Here is a 17563-nt window from a genome sequence, read left to right on the forward strand (position 1 = left end):
ACGAAAAAAAACGAGAACTCATTGACAGATATTGAAGCATTTATTTTGAGTCCGACATGATTTCTGGGGTTTATCCCACATTTATTCCGTCATCAGTAGCACTGTAACAAAAAAAATAAAACATGAACTATCAAGGTTACAAGCCAACATACCTGATCATGGGAAGTGGACCATTAACGACTACTGGAAAACTGTTCAATTTGCAATGAAATTTGAGGTTGACATTTTAGCTTAATTTTCATAGAATCACTAATTTTTTTATGGAAGTTTAATTGTTTTTAGTTTATGCAGTCACCCCTACACAAAGGAGAGTGATGTATAATGAACAGCACGACATCAGTATTCGAAATTTACCATAGACTGATAGACCAAGTCTATGTCAAATGACAATGGTCTATGCCAATTGTAATTGAGATAGACCAAATGGTCTGAGTCGATTTTCTAGATTTAAAGCAATAAAGTTATCCTAAAGGACCCCTTCATGGTCAGGCAACGTCTGATAAATGTAACGAGGAAAGGGGGATTCTGTTATGGAAATATGCTTTCTAAGTACATTAGAAGTAAATAAAAATGGGGGTTTTTTTTGGTGATATTTTCTTTTAATGTTGCGGTCTATGCCAATTCGATGAGGTCTATGTCATCTTGTTTTGGCATAGACCTGTGGTGTATACAGAGTTTTAAACAAATTTCGAACACTGCGACATCATCAACATTTTTTTGAATAACAAAAACAAATGATTCAATCTGCTAAGTGATGATGAGTGCTAGTAGTATCTAGCATACTACAAGAAAATAATAATTATAAAAATAGTGTAGCAATGCACTGCAGTACATTTATTATTAGAGCGGTTATCACCCCACTGCGACACCCCTTAATGTTCGGAAACATTTGCATCACAATGGCAAGCTTTTTTAAAGGTCTTGATTTCAAGGGCCTTTGCCTTTCCAATTAGGAACAAGAGGCCCATGGGCCACATCGCTCACCTGAGTCACCTTGGTCCATATCAGAAGATTTTCCATATCTATTTGCATGTAAAACCGTAATCCCTATTATGGCCCCAAACCTACCCCTGGAGGCCATGGTTTTTGCAAACTTGAGTCTACACTATGTCAGAAAGCTTTCATGTAAATGTGAACTTCTTTGGCCCAATGGTTCTTGAGAAGAAGATTTTTAAAGATTTTCCCTATATATTTGTATGTAAAACTTTGATCCCCTATTGTGGCCCCATCCTACCCCAGGGGGGCATGATTTTAACAAACCTGAATCTGCACTATATCAGAAAACTTTCATATAAATCTCAGCTTTTCTGGCTTAGTGGTTCTTGGGAAGAAGAATTTTAAAGATTTTTCCTATATATTTGTATGTAAAACTTTGACCCCCTATTGTGGCCCCATCCGACCCCCGGGGGCCATGATCTTAACAATTTATAATCTGCACTATATCAGGAAGCTTTCATATAAACCTCAGCTTTTCTGGCTCAGTGGTTCTTGAGAAGATTTTAAAAGATTTTTCCTATAAAATTGTATGTAAAACTTTGATGCCCCCCTTGAGGCCCCATCCAATCCCCGGGGTCCATGATTTTAACAAACTTGAATCTGCACTATATAAAACAAAAACAACCAAAAAAAAAAAAAACCTTTGACCCCCTATTGTGGCCCCATCCGATCCCCGGGGGCCAGGATTTTAACAATTTAGAATCTGTACTATATCAGAAAGCTTTCATATAAATCTCAGCTTTTCTGCCTCAGTGGTTCTTGGGAAGAAGATTTTAAAAGATTTTTCCTATATATTTGTATGTAAAACTTTGATCCCCTATTGTGGCCCCATCCGACCCCGGGGGGCCATGATTTTAACAATTTAGGATCTGTACTATATCAGGAAGCTTTCATATAAATCTCACCTTTTCTGGCTTAGTGGTTCTTGGGAAGAAGATTTTTAAAGATTTTTCCTATATATTTGTATGTAAAACTTTGACCCCCTATTGTGGCCCCATCCGACCCCCGGGGGCCATGATTTTAACAATTTAGAATTTGCACTATATCAGAAAGCTTTCATATAAATCTCAGCTTTTCTGACTCAGTGGTTCTTGAGAAGAAGATTTTTAAAGATTTTTCCTATATATTTGTATGTAAAACTTTGATCCCCTATTGTGGCCCCATCCTACCTCAGGGGGCCATGATTTTAACAATTTAGAATTTGCATTATATAAGGAAGCTTTCATATAAATCTCAGCTTTTCTGGCTCAGTGGTTCTTGAGAAGAAGATTTTTAAAGATTTTCCCTATATATTTGTAAAACTTTGATCCCCTATTGTGGCCCCATCCGACCCCCGGGGGCCATGATTTTAACAATTTAGAATCTGCATTATATAAGGAAGCTTTCATATAAATCTCAGCTTTTCTGGCTCAGTGGTTCTTGAGAAGATTTTTAAAGATTTTCCCTATATATTTGTATGTAAAACTTTGATCCCCTATTGTGGCCCCATCCGACCCCCGGGGGCCATGATTTTAACAATTTAGAATCTGCATTATATAAGGAAGCTTTCATATAAATCTCAGCTTTTCTGGCTCAGTGGTTCTTGAGAAGAAGATTTTTTAATGACCCTACCCTATTTTTACCTTTTCTTGATTATCTCCCCTTGGAAGGTGGCCTGGCCCTTTATTTTAACAATTTAGAATTCCCTTTACCTAAGGGTGTTTTGTGCCAACTTTGGTTGAAATTGGCCCAGTGGTTGTTGAGAAGAAGTTGAAAATGTGAAAAGTTTACAGACGGACGGACGGACGCCGGAATACGGGTGATCAGAAAAGCTCACTTGAGCTTTCAGCTCAGGTGAGCTAAAAACAGTGACATTTGCTTGACATTGGGAAAAATATTCCACGAATAAAAGAAGTAGGGAGAAAACCAATCCAGTGCATTAAGGAATATTGGACTCCTTCTGACTTTCATTTAGGTCAAAGCTTACCTCATTTAGATAAGCAGAGGCCAATTAGGTTTACTTTACAATTTTGAAGCAAAAATTGTAATCTGTTGGCCTTTGATGATTTATGAACAATATGGCTACCCTGCTTACAATAAGGCTACCCTGCTTTGTTTTCATTGTTTGGGAATTTTAACGAAAAAAATTGGGAAAATTACCTGCTTTTTAGCATTGGGAATAGGGCCTTATTTTGGCCCCCTACAGACCCTAAAAAATCCCTGAATGGGTACCTTCTTCTGAATGTAAAGTCATGTGTTAGGCTTCAGTCTGATCTCCTCTCTACAAATGGTGTAATGCAAGGGGAAGCATTGTCTCGTTTCCTATTTTCTCAATACATCGATGATTTTGAACGTGAACTTCAATCAAGCATATGTGAACCAACTCGACTAAGAGATCTAGCATTGGTTTTTTTTTTGTATGCTGACAACACAGTTTTAATGGCTGAGCCAAAGTAAGGTCTTCAGAGTATATTAGATAAATTGCATGCCTACTGTGACAGATGGGATATTTAGGTCAATGTTGCGAAAACGAAAATTGTTGTACATGTATAAACTTACCTCGCAGTGTTAACTGGTTTTATGATATGGAAACAATTGAAATTGCCGATAGTTTTAATTATTTAGGCGTAACTCTTAATTTCAATGGTAACTTTGCTCTAACACAAATATAAAACATTAGCTCAACAGGGTAGCAAGTGCATACATTTATTTGGTATACTAAAACATGTAAAGATAACTTTTTGAATATACAAAGTTAAGCAGGGCCGTAAATTACATGGAGGCGGAGGAGGCAGCTGCCTCCTCCAACTTTTGAGCCAAAAAAAATAAAATTTAAAGTTCATTAGAATTTATGTTGTTTCCAATAACTAAGAACATGATACCTCCCTTAAAAAGCATTCCAAATCTTTCTTTTAGAATGAGTTAGTCAAGTAACATCTTAGAAGGCCCTAGAATCAAGGATTTTGCACGAAACGTGTTCAGTGTGCACAAAATGTGCTCAGCGTCTGGGGGCCTGGGCGGCCCCCAGACCCCCGCCTAATTGCCTGCCTCCTCCAAATTGAAGGTTAATTTACGGCCCTGTTAAGAGTCTTTGATACTTACAATGTATGTTGCCTGCGATCTCAATTATGAAGCAGAAATGTGGGGTTAATTTCAATTATATTGAGAAGGTTCACACTTGTTTTTGTAAATTGATATAAAAAATTAAGAATTCCACTTCAAATTAGATCTACATGTATATGATTTAAATACAGAATTGGGCCATGAACCTTTAATAATACACAAAAAATTACATATGATTTAGTTCAAAGTCTGTAATATTTGTATTATGAATTACAAAATTAAAATACAAGTCTAGGGGTATGAATATAGTCAATACACTACTTCAAATTTATTCAGATTGATAGCTTTTTATGTCCCGAGATCGAAGATGGGGGGGGGGGGGCATATTTTTTTTTGTTTTGTCTGTCATTCTGTAATTCTGTCTGAAACTTTAACCTTGCTAATAACTTTTAAACAATGAGTGCTAGAGCTTTGATATTTTACATGAGTATTCCTTGTGACAAGACCTTTCCGTGGGTACTAAACCTTTTGACCTTGGCATTTGACCTACTTTTGAAACAATTGACATTGGTCTTAACTTCTAAGTGGTAAATATTAGAACTTTCTTATTGCACATGAGCATTTCTTGTAACAAGATCTTTCTACTGGTACCAAGATATTTGTCCTTGTGATCTTGGCCATCTTTGGAATTGACCATTTTATCGGGGGCATTTGGGTTTCACAAACACATCTTGTTGATTTTTGAAAGAGCCTTTCGCTACAAAAGATAGTCGTGTCCAAACCCATTCTAAACTTGAAATAGTATAAAAATAAAATGAAAAGGATGTAGGGTTAAGTAACAAATATGTAACATATTTAGGCTGATACAATGAGTATATTGAATTAGTGCCCACAGATTTAGATCATCAGCGATTGTGCTCCAAACCTTGGGAGCTAACTTCCTTAATGCATAATGCCAAGCAACAACCCACCACCTCTCCGTGCTGTACCTTGTTTCGCACAAGAAGTTGTTCATGACTTCACATCTCTCATCATTCCAACTGTATTTTTCATGGTGAAGGAGGTCCAGACAGTCCTCTCCGGATCTGCCTAGAGAGTTTGGCTCCCCAGGGAACCACTTCTGGTAATCCTCTGTCGATATGGCTTTGCCTGTGGTCGTCCACACCCACTCACCCTCCACGAGGGCATCCGTCCCGTCAATCCAGCAACCATCAGGCAGGCCTACAGATGAGAACACATCTAGAAGTTTTTCGCTGGAGAGGGTTGCATTAATATTTTTGGAACACCTTAGACGAAGGCTTAAGTGAACTTTTTTTTTTATCAAGTTTTGTGCGGCGTCTATCTCTGTCAGGCATATACGATTTTGATATTTCGAATTTGGATTTTTTTCTCCCTAGAATCACTAACACCAATTTTAACCTCAGTAGGCACAAAGCATTCTAAGGTAAAGGCAATTCAAGAACTTGTGCTCAATCCCTTTGTAAATTCAGTTACAATAGAATATGTTCAAACCAAACCAAGAGGTAATTAAGAAATTGTGAAAATAGAAAGGGTGTTTAAAGATCTTACGAACTCCTGGACTAAAAAAGCCATTTAACATACATGCTGTATATGGATTCTTTCTATATTATTAAGATACATATTTTTGCATACTATGGCCCCTGTGGCTAGGATGGAGTATGTGGTAGTGGAGTGGGTGTTGGGGATATGAATCTTTAATATAAATAATTTCTCTATCTTCTGAAGAACCAAGAGGTTTACAATATACGAGAGACGCCATTAGCATACTAAAATAAACATTCAATAAAAGAAGAAATTATTTTTCCTTTAGAACATCGAACATGTCTTCGCCGTAGCTATTCAATCAAGGGATGGGAATTGCGATACGTCAAAGTAGAAACGGTAGTGGATTGTATCTAAATGGTAGATATAACTCTCAAATTGATTGTTGATCTAGCAAAACAAAATGGTGATTTTTTTCCTTTGGATTGGCTCTAAAATTAAGTCACAGAATGCACTTTGCAATAATGCCGGACTGCAATGGACAACATATGCCGCTTTATTTGTACATGTAACCTATTCTGTAAAGTTACAAAAATAGTTCCAAGCAAATCAACTTTGACGATAAGCTAAAACATACTCAGAAAAGATACTTCAATGATGCCAAAAAAAAAAAAAAAAAAAGCAAACTAATTACATGTATTTCAAAAATCTCGTTTCCATAAAACACACTCATTTATTCATTACACTTCCAAACATAACATACGCTTTGATAAGGCCTGTTCAAATTCAAACAGGTCAAGGTTGTTTCCAGTTAGTACTGCCCATGTATGTCCATTTGAAATAATCCCGTGGGGATCCGGGTTAGAAGAGGTCCTCACTACCCCCTTGCTTGTCGTAAAAGGCGACTCAATGGGGCGGTCCTTCGGATGAGACCGCAAAATCAGCAGGTGTGGCTCGATAAAGATTCCTCCCTGCTCAATGGCCATAAGCGCCGAGCATAGGCCTAAATTTTGCAGCCCTTCAACGACTGTGGTGACGTCTCCATATGAGTGAAATATTCTCGAGAGGGACGTAAAACAATATGCAATCAACCATTTGAAATACTAAGTAGGAAACCGGTTTAGCCTACAGCTTTATTTTCAGAGCAGTTAAATTTTCACTAAATTTACTGTAGGAAAAACTGAAGTAAATGTAACCTAGCCATTAATTCATTAGAAAAGACTTGAAAACCACAAAAATTAAAACTGCGTGTAAACAGATTCAGACAAAACCCCGTTTATTTACAAAAATATATTTTTATTTGTATTCTATAACTTTTTATTTATTGTTTATTTTTAATTTTCTCCATTTGTTTATTACTTTCTATTAGCATTGAATAACTTTCCATTCGTATTTTACGATTTCATATTTGTATGCGATACACCCGAAATTTTCTTTCGTATCTCCCTCCCCTTGGGTTTTGGCAACATTCTTCTGATTTTATTTTTATTTATTTTTGACACTGACTTCACAATAGGTATACAAAGAAACCTTACCACGGTGATACTCGCGGAGTAGAAGTCCCTCAATGAAATTCTGCTCCCGCTCTGATTCGATGACGGCGAGGTGCGACTTGAACACCTGGCAGTACATCTAAAAACGCAACACAATACCATTAATAATACAAATACGTGTGTACATATCACCAAAATCAAACTATATTAATTAGTGTCATGTAAGTTTTGTATAATTATTAACTTCGTCCGTCTAACTAGAAGATGACACCCCTAAAATGTTTTAAATTTCTGATAATTTTTGCGTACTTGCCCCCCCCCCCCCTCCCCTCAAGAAACGTGGGGTTCCCTAAGGCACCGTTTTAGTACATTTGAGACATTTCCATATATTGCCATAGTTCTTTTTTTTTTTTTTTTTTTTTTTTTTTTTGGTTTTTGGTGAATAAAAATGTTATCTTTGGTACATAATGTAAAACAAACTTTGAAGGATGGATTACAATTTTACAATTCAATAATCATGATCTCAGTCCATCTGTTGCTAGGAGGATTACTAATATTATGTACAACATTCATCAAACACACGCATAGGGTAACGGTTATACATGTATAGTATGGGGCAGTAGCACAGAATTATATTTATTGTTTCGTTTACATCGCCACAATGCGGAGTATGTGTGGTAGTGGAGCGGGTGTTGGGGATATAAATCTAAGGCAGCCACATGACGTTTCAAATACGTATATAATGAAAACAATTGTCTCTCTGCAAACATAGCTGTTGACAGACAAGTCTTATATGAGTAAATGACAATGCTAAATCTTGGTGAAGTTCGGCGGACATTTTACACCTACCATGGCCTCTGCCCAGCTCGCTCTGGTGGAGTGGAAAAATAGGTAACAAGAATCATCGTGCTGAATAAATCCGTTTGGACATCCCGCATTCACTGCAACAAATTTGTGAAAATGTCAAACCGATATTTACTACTTCAATAAGAGATTATTGTTGGTTTTTGTTTCGAACACTCCTTTGAAACCACGGAATTAAAAAAAAAATCTATGTTTCTAGGTTTGGTCATGATAACCTCATCTTTTCATTTTCCCTTCCTTTTTAATTTCTTGTATGCTGCTTTCTTGAAAAATTGAGAAAATGGACGGTAATTTTGGTTCATATTTGTACATGCGGAGTACCCTTTATTCACACTTGCGAATTGAATAATAAATTTTTTTCACGGTGAATATATATTCTGTGACTAGAGAGCACAAGTTTGGATAATATTGGATCGGTGGAGGGTACGCGTTACGGATCATGCTGCATGTGAACTCTAGCGTTTACAAAATGAAAAGGTTGGAAGGTAGACTTCTTGCACAGCGTTACGAAGAAATTTCGGTATGAACTCTAAACTATGTGTTTAACTTTACGCTTTGAAATTCAGGAAATATGTTAATCAAGGTATTGAAGTAAAAAAGAAAAACTTTTGTATATTCAATATTGCAAACTTCATAGATTGAATTGAAGTTGGAGGGAAGGGGCTCAGAAATTTCAAAACTAACACGGACATAGGCGTAGCTTGGGTTCGAATATTACCGAGGCAGGGGGTCTGGGCTATCGACATTTTAACAACGTAAAAGGTGTTGTTGTTGTTTTTTTTACCGAGGCAGCTGCCTCGGTTGCCTCAATGGAAGCTACGCCACTGACGGATTCCATCAGATAATGCTTGTTATTTTACATTTTGAATGATATGAACGTGTTCGAAGTCCATTTTTAAAATGTTTCAGGATTACATATACTGTCCTCAAACCCCTACATACCAAGTACATTTTAATCCAGTACTGAAACAACCAAAATGAAACCATTCACACAGATATAGTTGTTGCCATTGATACTAGTATCTTTACAAATTGCAAAGATAGCCATGTCCTTATGAACGTAAGCAATGCGCGTATGAACACAAAACAACTTGATGAACATAGTACGTTTATTTTAACAGCTTGAAATTCCAACATAAATGAAAGTAGAATGTAAATATAAGAAATGAATTTTCAGTTTTGAAAATACACGAGGATAGGAACTGCATCGCTTCACGCCGACATACTAACTCAGTGGTAGAGCGTTCGCTTCGTAACCGGGAGGTCGTGAGTTCGAGCCCTGCTCGTGCCATGGCCGCGTCAAGCCTAAGTAGTGATTGCTCCTTTGCCAAAATGCTCGGCATTTAGAAGTGAGAATCACTGGTTTTTCGGATATGACCTTAAAAAACGGAGGTCGCTGTCGGCGTTGATACGTTAAAGGACATTCACAGCTACAGCCGTAAACGCTCCGGCACATAGGTATAAATTTGTGGTACTTCACCTACAACTGGTGACGTCTTTTAAAATATGGGAAAGAAATGTTCAACGGGACGCACGCAAAACAACAAACCAACCAAACAACTAACGCGCTTCAGGAATTATTCTGACATAAAGCGTGGCAGTTCATACCCCAATGAACAAGTATATTTTCACTAATGGGATTTATTTCTTAACTCAACATTATCCGTGCAAGCGCGGGTTGCATCTAGAAAATTTCATGACTGTAAAGTCACAATGATAATTTTAAGTTGATATTCTTGTCCTACACTATGCATATACGTGTACTGTAATTGTTGATAACAGAATCCAGGATCACCGTGGACGATTTGAACCAGTGCCTCACCGAATTTCACGCCTAACAATTACGTCATAGTATTCGACATGTCATTTTAAACGTTCAACGCGATGTAGTTTTTCTATGTGTTTATTTAAAACAAGTACACACAGAGGGACTTTATACCAGTATCCCCACACCCTGCTGCATGGTGCATCCGTTGACTAAATTTCTAATTAAATGACGCTTCAACCACTGAGATGCATTCAACCGTGAAAATTATTAAGGCATTGGTTCAGAGGGGTCACGACCAATCTGGATTGATTCTGAATATCGACTATGAAATCTTACCAGTTCCAACAGTAAGCAAAAGTACCACAAAATTCGCCCAGCATGCACTCATTGTAAGAAACTGTTTAGTGCCAGTAATCAACTTTTGAACGATATGTAAGGATCGGCTTGACACAAAGATAAGATAGTCTGGAAAAATAATTGTGCCCCTACAACAATGAAAGGGATTGCTGTATTCACCTGTGCAGTTATTCTTTTGAATGCAGGTAATATCATGCTATTGAAACCGATTCCTTCCCGTTTGTTGTGGGATAAACACAGATTTTGTGTGGCGTGAACTACCATATTCGACCACTGCGTGTTGATGTCCAAAGTCGGTCACGTCATACACTAGTTTTGTTTCGTTGTGCAGACCTCGCAAGCTCTATATATCGCTGTAAACATTAACGCCTTCTGATTAAACATTCATCAGCAAAAACAATTGAAGGAATATTAATTCAATATTTGCTAATCAGTTCGTCCCATGTTTCTGCACATATTTGTACATAATAGAAACATTTGCCATAATCTATCTAATTATCATTGAATTTAAACTCTTTTCTCTCTCTTATAGCATCAGTTTACAGCCAGAACTGTCCAAATGGCTTCATGAAACATGGAGAAGCGTGCTACCTGTTTTCTATTCTCCGGGTTTCCTGGATTCAAGCTATGGTATCCAAATAAACGCAACTATTGCTCAAAAACTGACAGTGTCTTAATACAAGTTGATGAATTAATTCAGGTTGGTGTATTGTTTTGTAGAAATTTTGCGAGATCTATGGCGGCGAATTGGCTGTAATAGGATCTGAAGAGGAACAGTTGTGGATAGAATCCTATCTCAAAAGCACCTGGACGACATGCAAGTAACCTTACCGTAAATATAATATTTCAGTAATAATTATACATTGTATGTACATGTACATCGTTCGTTTTAAAATGTAATAATGAAAAAATCAGTAAAATATGTCAACCGGTACTTTCAACGCATGCGTACCTGTAATAGTACACCGTGCCTACCTTTTAACAGGTTAATCGCCTTTCTGTCTCGCACAATCGTTATCTATGTATCAAGGATTGTATTGTTTTGCCACAGTATAGATACTAGCCAAATTTACCTACAAACTGCCGTGAAAATATACACCACAACGTCCTTTTCATTCTAGCTACATCAAGCAATGTAATTCAATTCTACGCACAAGTACTGAAGTTGATAGACAAAATGCTGGTGTTCCTCATCAACAATATCTTCGTAGGCCTAGTCTTTGGTGATCAGGTCTTCCAACAGTCTGTTGGAATTCCCATGGGCACAAATTGTGCTACTTTATTAGCTGACCTGTTTTTATATTCTTACGAGGCAGAATTTATTCAAAAGCTTCTACATGAGAAGTGCAAGTCTCTTGCTATGGCCTTCAACTCGACATTTAGATATATCGACGACGTATGATCTATTAACAATAATAATTTTCATTCATATGTCGTTTCGATATATCCCAGTGAACTCGAAATAAAACACCCCACAGATTCTTCCACATCTGCTTCGTACTTAGATATCTTATTGAACATGTATGTTAACGGCAAATTAAAACTCAACTTTATGACAAACAGCATGACTTCAGCTTCTCCACGACCAAATTCCCATATCTATATAACAATGCCCTATTATCACCTGTATATGGCGTTTATGTACTCAGTATCTCAATTGATTCGATACGCAAAGACTTGCTCTGCGTATGATCAGTTTTTAAATCGAGGCAGGCTACTGAATAACTAGTTGATGTTATATGGGTTTCAACAGTCTAGTTTAAAGTCAGCATATTGCAAATTCTATGGTCGTTATAACGATCTAGTTCGTCAATACAATCTGTCATTGGGTCAAAAGCTGTCTGACGTGTTTCATACCATTTGTTAGGCCGTTCTTTACACACTGGTTTTGACGACGGATTACTCCTTTTACATAAACAAGAATGTAACCGGTTTATCTGATCAAGATACCGGTATAGGGATCGCGGCGGGTGTGGTCGGTCGACAGGGATGCTTACTCCTCCTAGGCACTTGATTCCACCTCTGGTATGTCTAGGGGTCCGTGTTAACCCAACATTTAATTTTGTATTCCTTATAGGAGTTTGAGATTGATCACTGTTCGTTATCATCTTTTCATATAAAGGTTTCAGTATTTGATGCAGTGACTCGATCCGTCAAGCCTAATGAGCAGGAGTCTGGTTTTGAGTCGTTAAACGAAGAACGTTTTGAAGATTTGATGCTAAATCACATTAGATACATGTGCTAGTATCATTCTGAAATTATGTTACCATGAAAGGTGAAGATAACGAACAGTGATCAAACTCCTACAAGCAATACAAAATAGATAGTCGGGCAAACACGGACCCCTGGACACACCAGAGGTGGGATCAGGTGCCTAGGAGGAATAAGGATCCCCTGTTGACCATGTAAAGCAACAGATAAAGCTGACTTTTAATGATCAATTCCCTTCGACAAAAGTACTCTTTACATGACCAACCACACTGTTGCATTCAATGTTTTGTGCCTTTGACCTACGGTATTACCACTTGGTCTGTATTCGTTAGGACCTTTACTTTTCATCTCTGCTATTTCTATAATGAATAAGACTGGAAAAAACCCCCACCTGGAATCGTACTCTTCAATCACTAACTTTGACCTTGACCTCTGTCCATAAAATCTATAGGAATCTTCATCTTTCCACATAGTATTACTGTATCATGTATGAGACCTTTATCTCAAATAGAACTCTCTAAATGTATTTCTTTAAATGTATTGTGACCATAACGTTTTCCCAGACGCACACACGAGCAAGTTACTATGTCCCCAAAAACTGTGTTGCGATTGGTTGATAATGAGGTCGCTATACTGAATTTGTGAAATACATAGTTCGTTGGTTAGGGTTTCAGGTCGAGGGCTAGGGTTTATCAAAGGTATTCTGAATAATCCGTTTAACCTTTACGAATCACCTTCATACACCAGGGCATAAAGTAGACAAGTTATATTGAGTAAGGCGGTCTACACCAGAATTGCGAAATAACTCATATTCTGATGATACGTCATTGGAAGGGTTTTGAATTTGTAAGGTAGAAATTCTCAGCCGTGTTGGCGTGATCGCCGATTGCACATCTACATTGTGTCAGTAGTCTTTACGTTCTAACTTGTTCCACTCAAACGAACATACATTATTTACAATGTAACAACACACACGTTAGGAGAAAGAAGCGTTTATATGCTCGCATTTATTAAACGTACAAATATATTACAGTTTTCATTTCAACTTCATCTGTAATAATCAAAGAAACATATAAGTAGAAGCACATGATACTTTCATAACTAAAACAATATCGTAACTTTGTGCAAACTGTGGGAGGGAGGGGGGATGTATATGCGGCAAAGAAAAGCCTTCGAATGAGGAAGATCGTGCTTTGCTTGAATACCTGTTTTACAGGTTTAACGATAAAAATAGTAACCAATGGTAGTGGCTTTAATTTAAGTCATAACATAGAACAAGTGTTCTAGAACATATGATAAATTCATTTGTACACGGTTTAAATAATATTCAATACCTTCGCCAAACGCTTGGCATTTAAAAATGAAAATCACGGGCCTTTCGAATTTGACCCAAGTTAGTACTATACTAGGTCTAAATTTGTGGTACTTCACCTACAACTGATGACGTCTCAGTATGAATGAAAAATTCACGACGGAACGTAAGACAAACAACCTTTTGTGGATTTTTCACTCATGTAGGGACGTTACCAGCTGTATATGACGTGCCATCGTTACACCCATACAGGACCCACAAGATATTGACTTCTCCATTCGAACTGACAACTGCATGATAACTGTAGCTTTTGAGGGGGGATGGGACAAACAAAAAAGCTAAAGGCCTGTCCGTGTTTCTTTAAGTGCAACCTTAATACAAATCATTTTAAAATCAAATAATCCCTAGAATATATTTCACTTTGATGATAATATATACAGCACCCAATTCAAGCACAGAAAAGTTTGTGCAGTTAATTTTAAATTATTATTACAGCTGAATCCGTAGCTCTCTGCTCTATCCAAATTTCCAGTACAGTTTTGTTACTACACTCTAAAAACAATGTTTAGGTTTGGAACACTTTTTAAACGTGTTTAGGTCTAAACGTGTTTAGGATTGTGCTTATATCCTAAACGCGAAGTGTAATAAACATGTTCTACCCTAAACATGTTCAGACTGAGAACATGTTTAGCTATGCAAAAATACAGTATCTAAACACAAAATAACATGCTAAACACATTCCTAAACGTCTAAACACAATCCTAAACGTCTATGCGTTTAGGTTTTGAACATGATAAGCTTAGTAACATTGTTGACATTAGTTTTACAGTCTTCATGTAGAATATTCCTGTCTTCTGTAAATGAAATTCGAATTACAGAAAAAATTGCATGTCAGAATTGCCATACTTCAAACTGCTATAGTGTACCAGGTCCCGATAGTGACCATAGTGTACATCATACGCCGTATTGCAAGTATACACTGTCGAGGTCGATATCCAAAATTGATGGAACCATTAGAAGAGCCGTCTATGGGCTTCAACCCTTTCCTGTTGGAAATGAGCAGAGTTTAGGAGTATCCAGAAAATTTTATCTGGAATTCCATTTCAACTTGAACAGGTCTGGACACATACATATTGAATTTTAAAAAATAGTGTAATTCATTGTCTCTGGTATTAGACGTGCCTTTAGTGTTAATTTAAACCAATGCATCACTCTTACTTTGCATTGGAACAAAATTCATTTAAATCTTGTGAAAGAGAACATCAGTTGCAATTGATGCCCCCCCCCTTTTTTTAATTCAACATGTGACAGTGCCTGTTATGCGAAAACTAGCATATCAAAGACAAAAAAATTGTTGAAGTTGTACTTGCCGGGTGATATTTAACCATGTATAGTTTACTTCTTATATGTGCATAAGTGATTTTTAATGGTTTTGTCTTTAACATGTATCGCGGAAATGTCAACCGTGTTGTTTCGGCAATTAGAATATAGAAATAGACTTGCAATGTAATTTGAGAAGAACCGCCCAAACCCGTGTAGTGATTTTGGGGGGGGGGGGGGGGGGGGGGGGGGGGATTTTTTAGTATTTCTGGTCGGGCTCGGAGTCCTCTGAGCCTGCACGTGATTTTCTCTCTCTTACCCGCGAACTCTAGGCAATCGGACGTGTTTTAGAAAGTGCAGCAGTGTAGTTATTGTATTTGTTAACCCCTTGCAAGTTGTTCTGTGTATTTGTGAATATATCTGTTTATAAGTGTTTTCCGGTGTTCTTTGTGTGTAGGAAATCACTTTACCCGCATTGTTCGATTTGAAACATCATGGATCCCATAGACACAGTTTGTAATGCAAGGGATATTCTTGCTAGATTTTGCAATGTTATTCTCCTATAATAGAAGAGAAAGCTACTATTTAAGACTCTTTAATGCTGTGGATTGAGTTTTAAATAGAAGGTTAGCAAATCATTTTGTAATTGAGACAAAGTCAAAACCTAAATACAAGGAGAACTAAACATGTTCAAAACCTAAACACAAAAGAGGTAAACGTGTTCAAAACCTAAACACAATAAGGGTAAACATGTTCAAAACCTAAACATAATAAGGGTTAAACATGTTCTACACCTAAACATTAAAAGAATTAAACATGTTCAAAACCTAAACACATTGGATTAAACATGTTTAAAACCTAAACACAGAAAGTGTTAAACATGTTTAGATTTAGAACGCGTTCAAAACTGTACACAAGAAATGTGTTTAACTTTGTGTTTAGGATCTAAACACCATTTTTAGAGTGTACATCCCAACCATTTAACCGTGCACATTCCTCTTTATACAGACAATCAGACAGATGGGGTTTGGCTCGGTGGGGCGGATCTCTTGGTGGAAAATGAATGGGAGTGGGTTGCTCAGCAGCAACCCTTTACCTACTCCCGATGGGCGCCCGGGGAACCCAGCCACTACCAGAGGGTGGGAGCAGCTGAGAACTGCCTGGACCTGCTTCCACACAAGCAATTCATGTGGAATGACGAAAGTTGTGCCTGGAAAATGAATTTTCTTTGTAAAACAAGGTATTGTTGCATTCCTCCACTATATATTCATTTACTTACACAGGTAAATGAAATGAGTTCTTCATGATGCATAAACTGCATCGGTGGTCTAGAGGTAGAGCGTTCGCCCCGCATGTGGAAGGTTGGGAATCAAATCCCGGCCACGACAGACCTAAGTCGTGAAAACAGATAGTGACAGTTCCATCGCCAAACGCTCAGCATCAGGTGTGAATGTCACGGGTCCTCGGAGATTATCTCAAAAACGAATGCCCTGTGTCACAGTAGGTGTGGTACGCTAAAGAACCCTCACTGTTCAGTGACCGTAAGCGCCGAGCATAGGCCTAAATTTGAAGCCCTTCACCGGCAATGGTGACGTCCATATGAGTGAAAAATTCTCGAGAGGGACGTTAAACAAGGATACAATCAATCAATCATGATACACAGTATGATCTAAAAGCGTTTGGAACCTTCATTCTCAGTATGAATACTAGTACATTATTGTCAATACGTTGATCCAAAACGACAGCACAGGAACATTTTCTAGATTCGAGAAGAAATTCCTCCCACCTAGCTAGGTAGCGAGAAACGAGAAGGTGAAAACGACGGTTTCAGACATGAATTGAATTATCTTTCTGAAACAATGCTCGTATATATAATTCAACTGATTTTGATTTATTCTTTTAAGAATTATATTACATGTATATAATCATAACATTAGTAATTTTTTTTTTTTGTAGTTTGCTTGGAGACCCATTGACGGTAATAGGAAAGAGAGAATCCGATTAGTATCGTAAACACTAACAACATAATAAAAATTGTGCATGTAATAAGTGACAATATTTATTTATTTACATAATTAAATCAAGCCATTAGATGGAAACGGCTTTTAATACCTTAACTGCTTAGTTAAATCTGAAATCAATTTTGCAAATAGTAATTCTACCACGGTCCACCGGTGTGAAATGTCCAATTTCCCGACCTCTGAGTCACTCATGTATTCACACAAAAACTTCATTTTTATGGCAATATTCCTTTATCACCTGCATATGGCGTTTTTATCTATCAACTGATTCGATACATAAAAGCTTATTCTGGGTATGATCAGTTTTTAAATGGAGACAGGTTACGGACTAACAAGTTGATGTTACATAGGTTTCAACAGTCTCGTTTAAAGTCAGCATTTCGCAAATTCTATGGTCCTTATTACAATCTAATTTGCTAATATAACCTATCATTGGGTCAAATGCTGTCTGACGTGTTTCATACCGATTGTTAGACAGTTCTTGGCACACTGATTTTGACTAAAGATTGCTCCGTTTGCCGGATTACGATATAGGGCTTACGGCGTTAAACATTGTCTACTGCTTCTCAAAAGCGAAAAATCGGTGCAAGGGGGACGGAAGTTGACATAATTTCAGGATAGTTCTTTTTCATTGGTAGATAGAATTGAAAATAGTAAATATCATAATTAGCAGTAA

The 17563-nt window shown here is 37.3% G+C and overlaps 2 protein-coding genes across 3 annotated transcripts; one reads left to right on the forward strand and one right to left on the reverse strand.

Moving 5' to 3' along the window:
• Positions 1 to 21: 21 nt before the first annotated feature.
• On the reverse strand, positions 22 to 10128 carry LOC125649168 (perlucin-like). Of its 2 annotated transcripts, XM_048876444.2 has the most exons (5): positions 10003 to 10128; positions 7884 to 7975; positions 7077 to 7173; positions 5028 to 5259; positions 22 to 101 (listed from the first exon to the last, which is right to left on the reverse strand). In XM_048876444.2, exons 1-5 carry the CDS (start codon positions 10052 to 10054, stop codon positions 71 to 73), a joined length of 504 nt encoding a protein of 167 aa, XP_048732401.2. In that variant the 5' UTR covers positions 10055 to 10128; the 3' UTR covers positions 22 to 70. The 2 variants fall into 2 exon arrangements, with proteins under 2 accessions (XP_048732401.2, XP_048732399.2); XM_048876442.2 differs by lacking the exons at positions 7077 to 7173; positions 7884 to 7975; positions 10003 to 10128 and adding an exon at positions 6305 to 6979.
• On the forward strand, positions 10073 to 16915 carry LOC125649167 (perlucin-like). The gene is made up of 5 exons (XM_048876441.2): positions 10073 to 10208; positions 10556 to 10653; positions 10744 to 10840; positions 15875 to 16106; positions 16823 to 16915. The coding sequence occupies exons 1-5, from the start codon at positions 10160 to 10162 to the stop codon at positions 16869 to 16871; spliced, it is 525 nt and encodes a 174-aa protein (XP_048732398.1). The 5' UTR covers positions 10073 to 10159; the 3' UTR covers positions 16872 to 16915.
• The last annotated feature ends 648 nt before the right edge of the window (positions 16916 to 17563 follow it).

This window comes from Ostrea edulis, chromosome 5 (assembly GCF_947568905.1).
Source record: "Ostrea edulis chromosome 5, xbOstEdul1.1, whole genome shotgun sequence".
NCBI lineage: Eukaryota > Metazoa > Mollusca > Bivalvia > Ostreida > Ostreidae > Ostrea > Ostrea edulis.

Bases quoted from the DNA above. Each gene is read 5' to 3' on its own strand.
- LOC125649168 (XM_048876444.2), bottom strand. From the start codon at position 10,054: ATGAGTGCATGCTGGGCGAATTTTGTGGTACTTTTGCTTACTGTTGGA. The intron at 7,174-7,883 runs GTAGGTGTAAAA...TTGCGTTTTTAG, and splicing joins CGAGCTGGGCAGAGGCCATG to ATGTACTGCCAGGTGTTCAA. The intron at 102-5,027 runs GTACAGCACGGA...TTTTTGTTACAG, and splicing joins AACTTCTTGTGCGAAACAAG to TGCTACTGATGACGGAATAA.
- LOC125649167 (XM_048876441.2), top strand. From the start codon at position 10,160: ATGAAAGGGATTGCTGTATTCACCTGTGCAGTTATTCTTTTGAATGCA. The intron at 10,654-10,743 runs GTATCCAAATAA...ATTGTTTTGTAG, and splicing joins TTTCCTGGATTCAAGCTATG to AAATTTTGCGAGATCTATGG. The intron at 10,841-15,874 runs GCAAGTAACCTT...CTCTTTATACAG, and splicing joins CAAAAGCACCTGGACGACAT to ACAATCAGACAGATGGGGTT.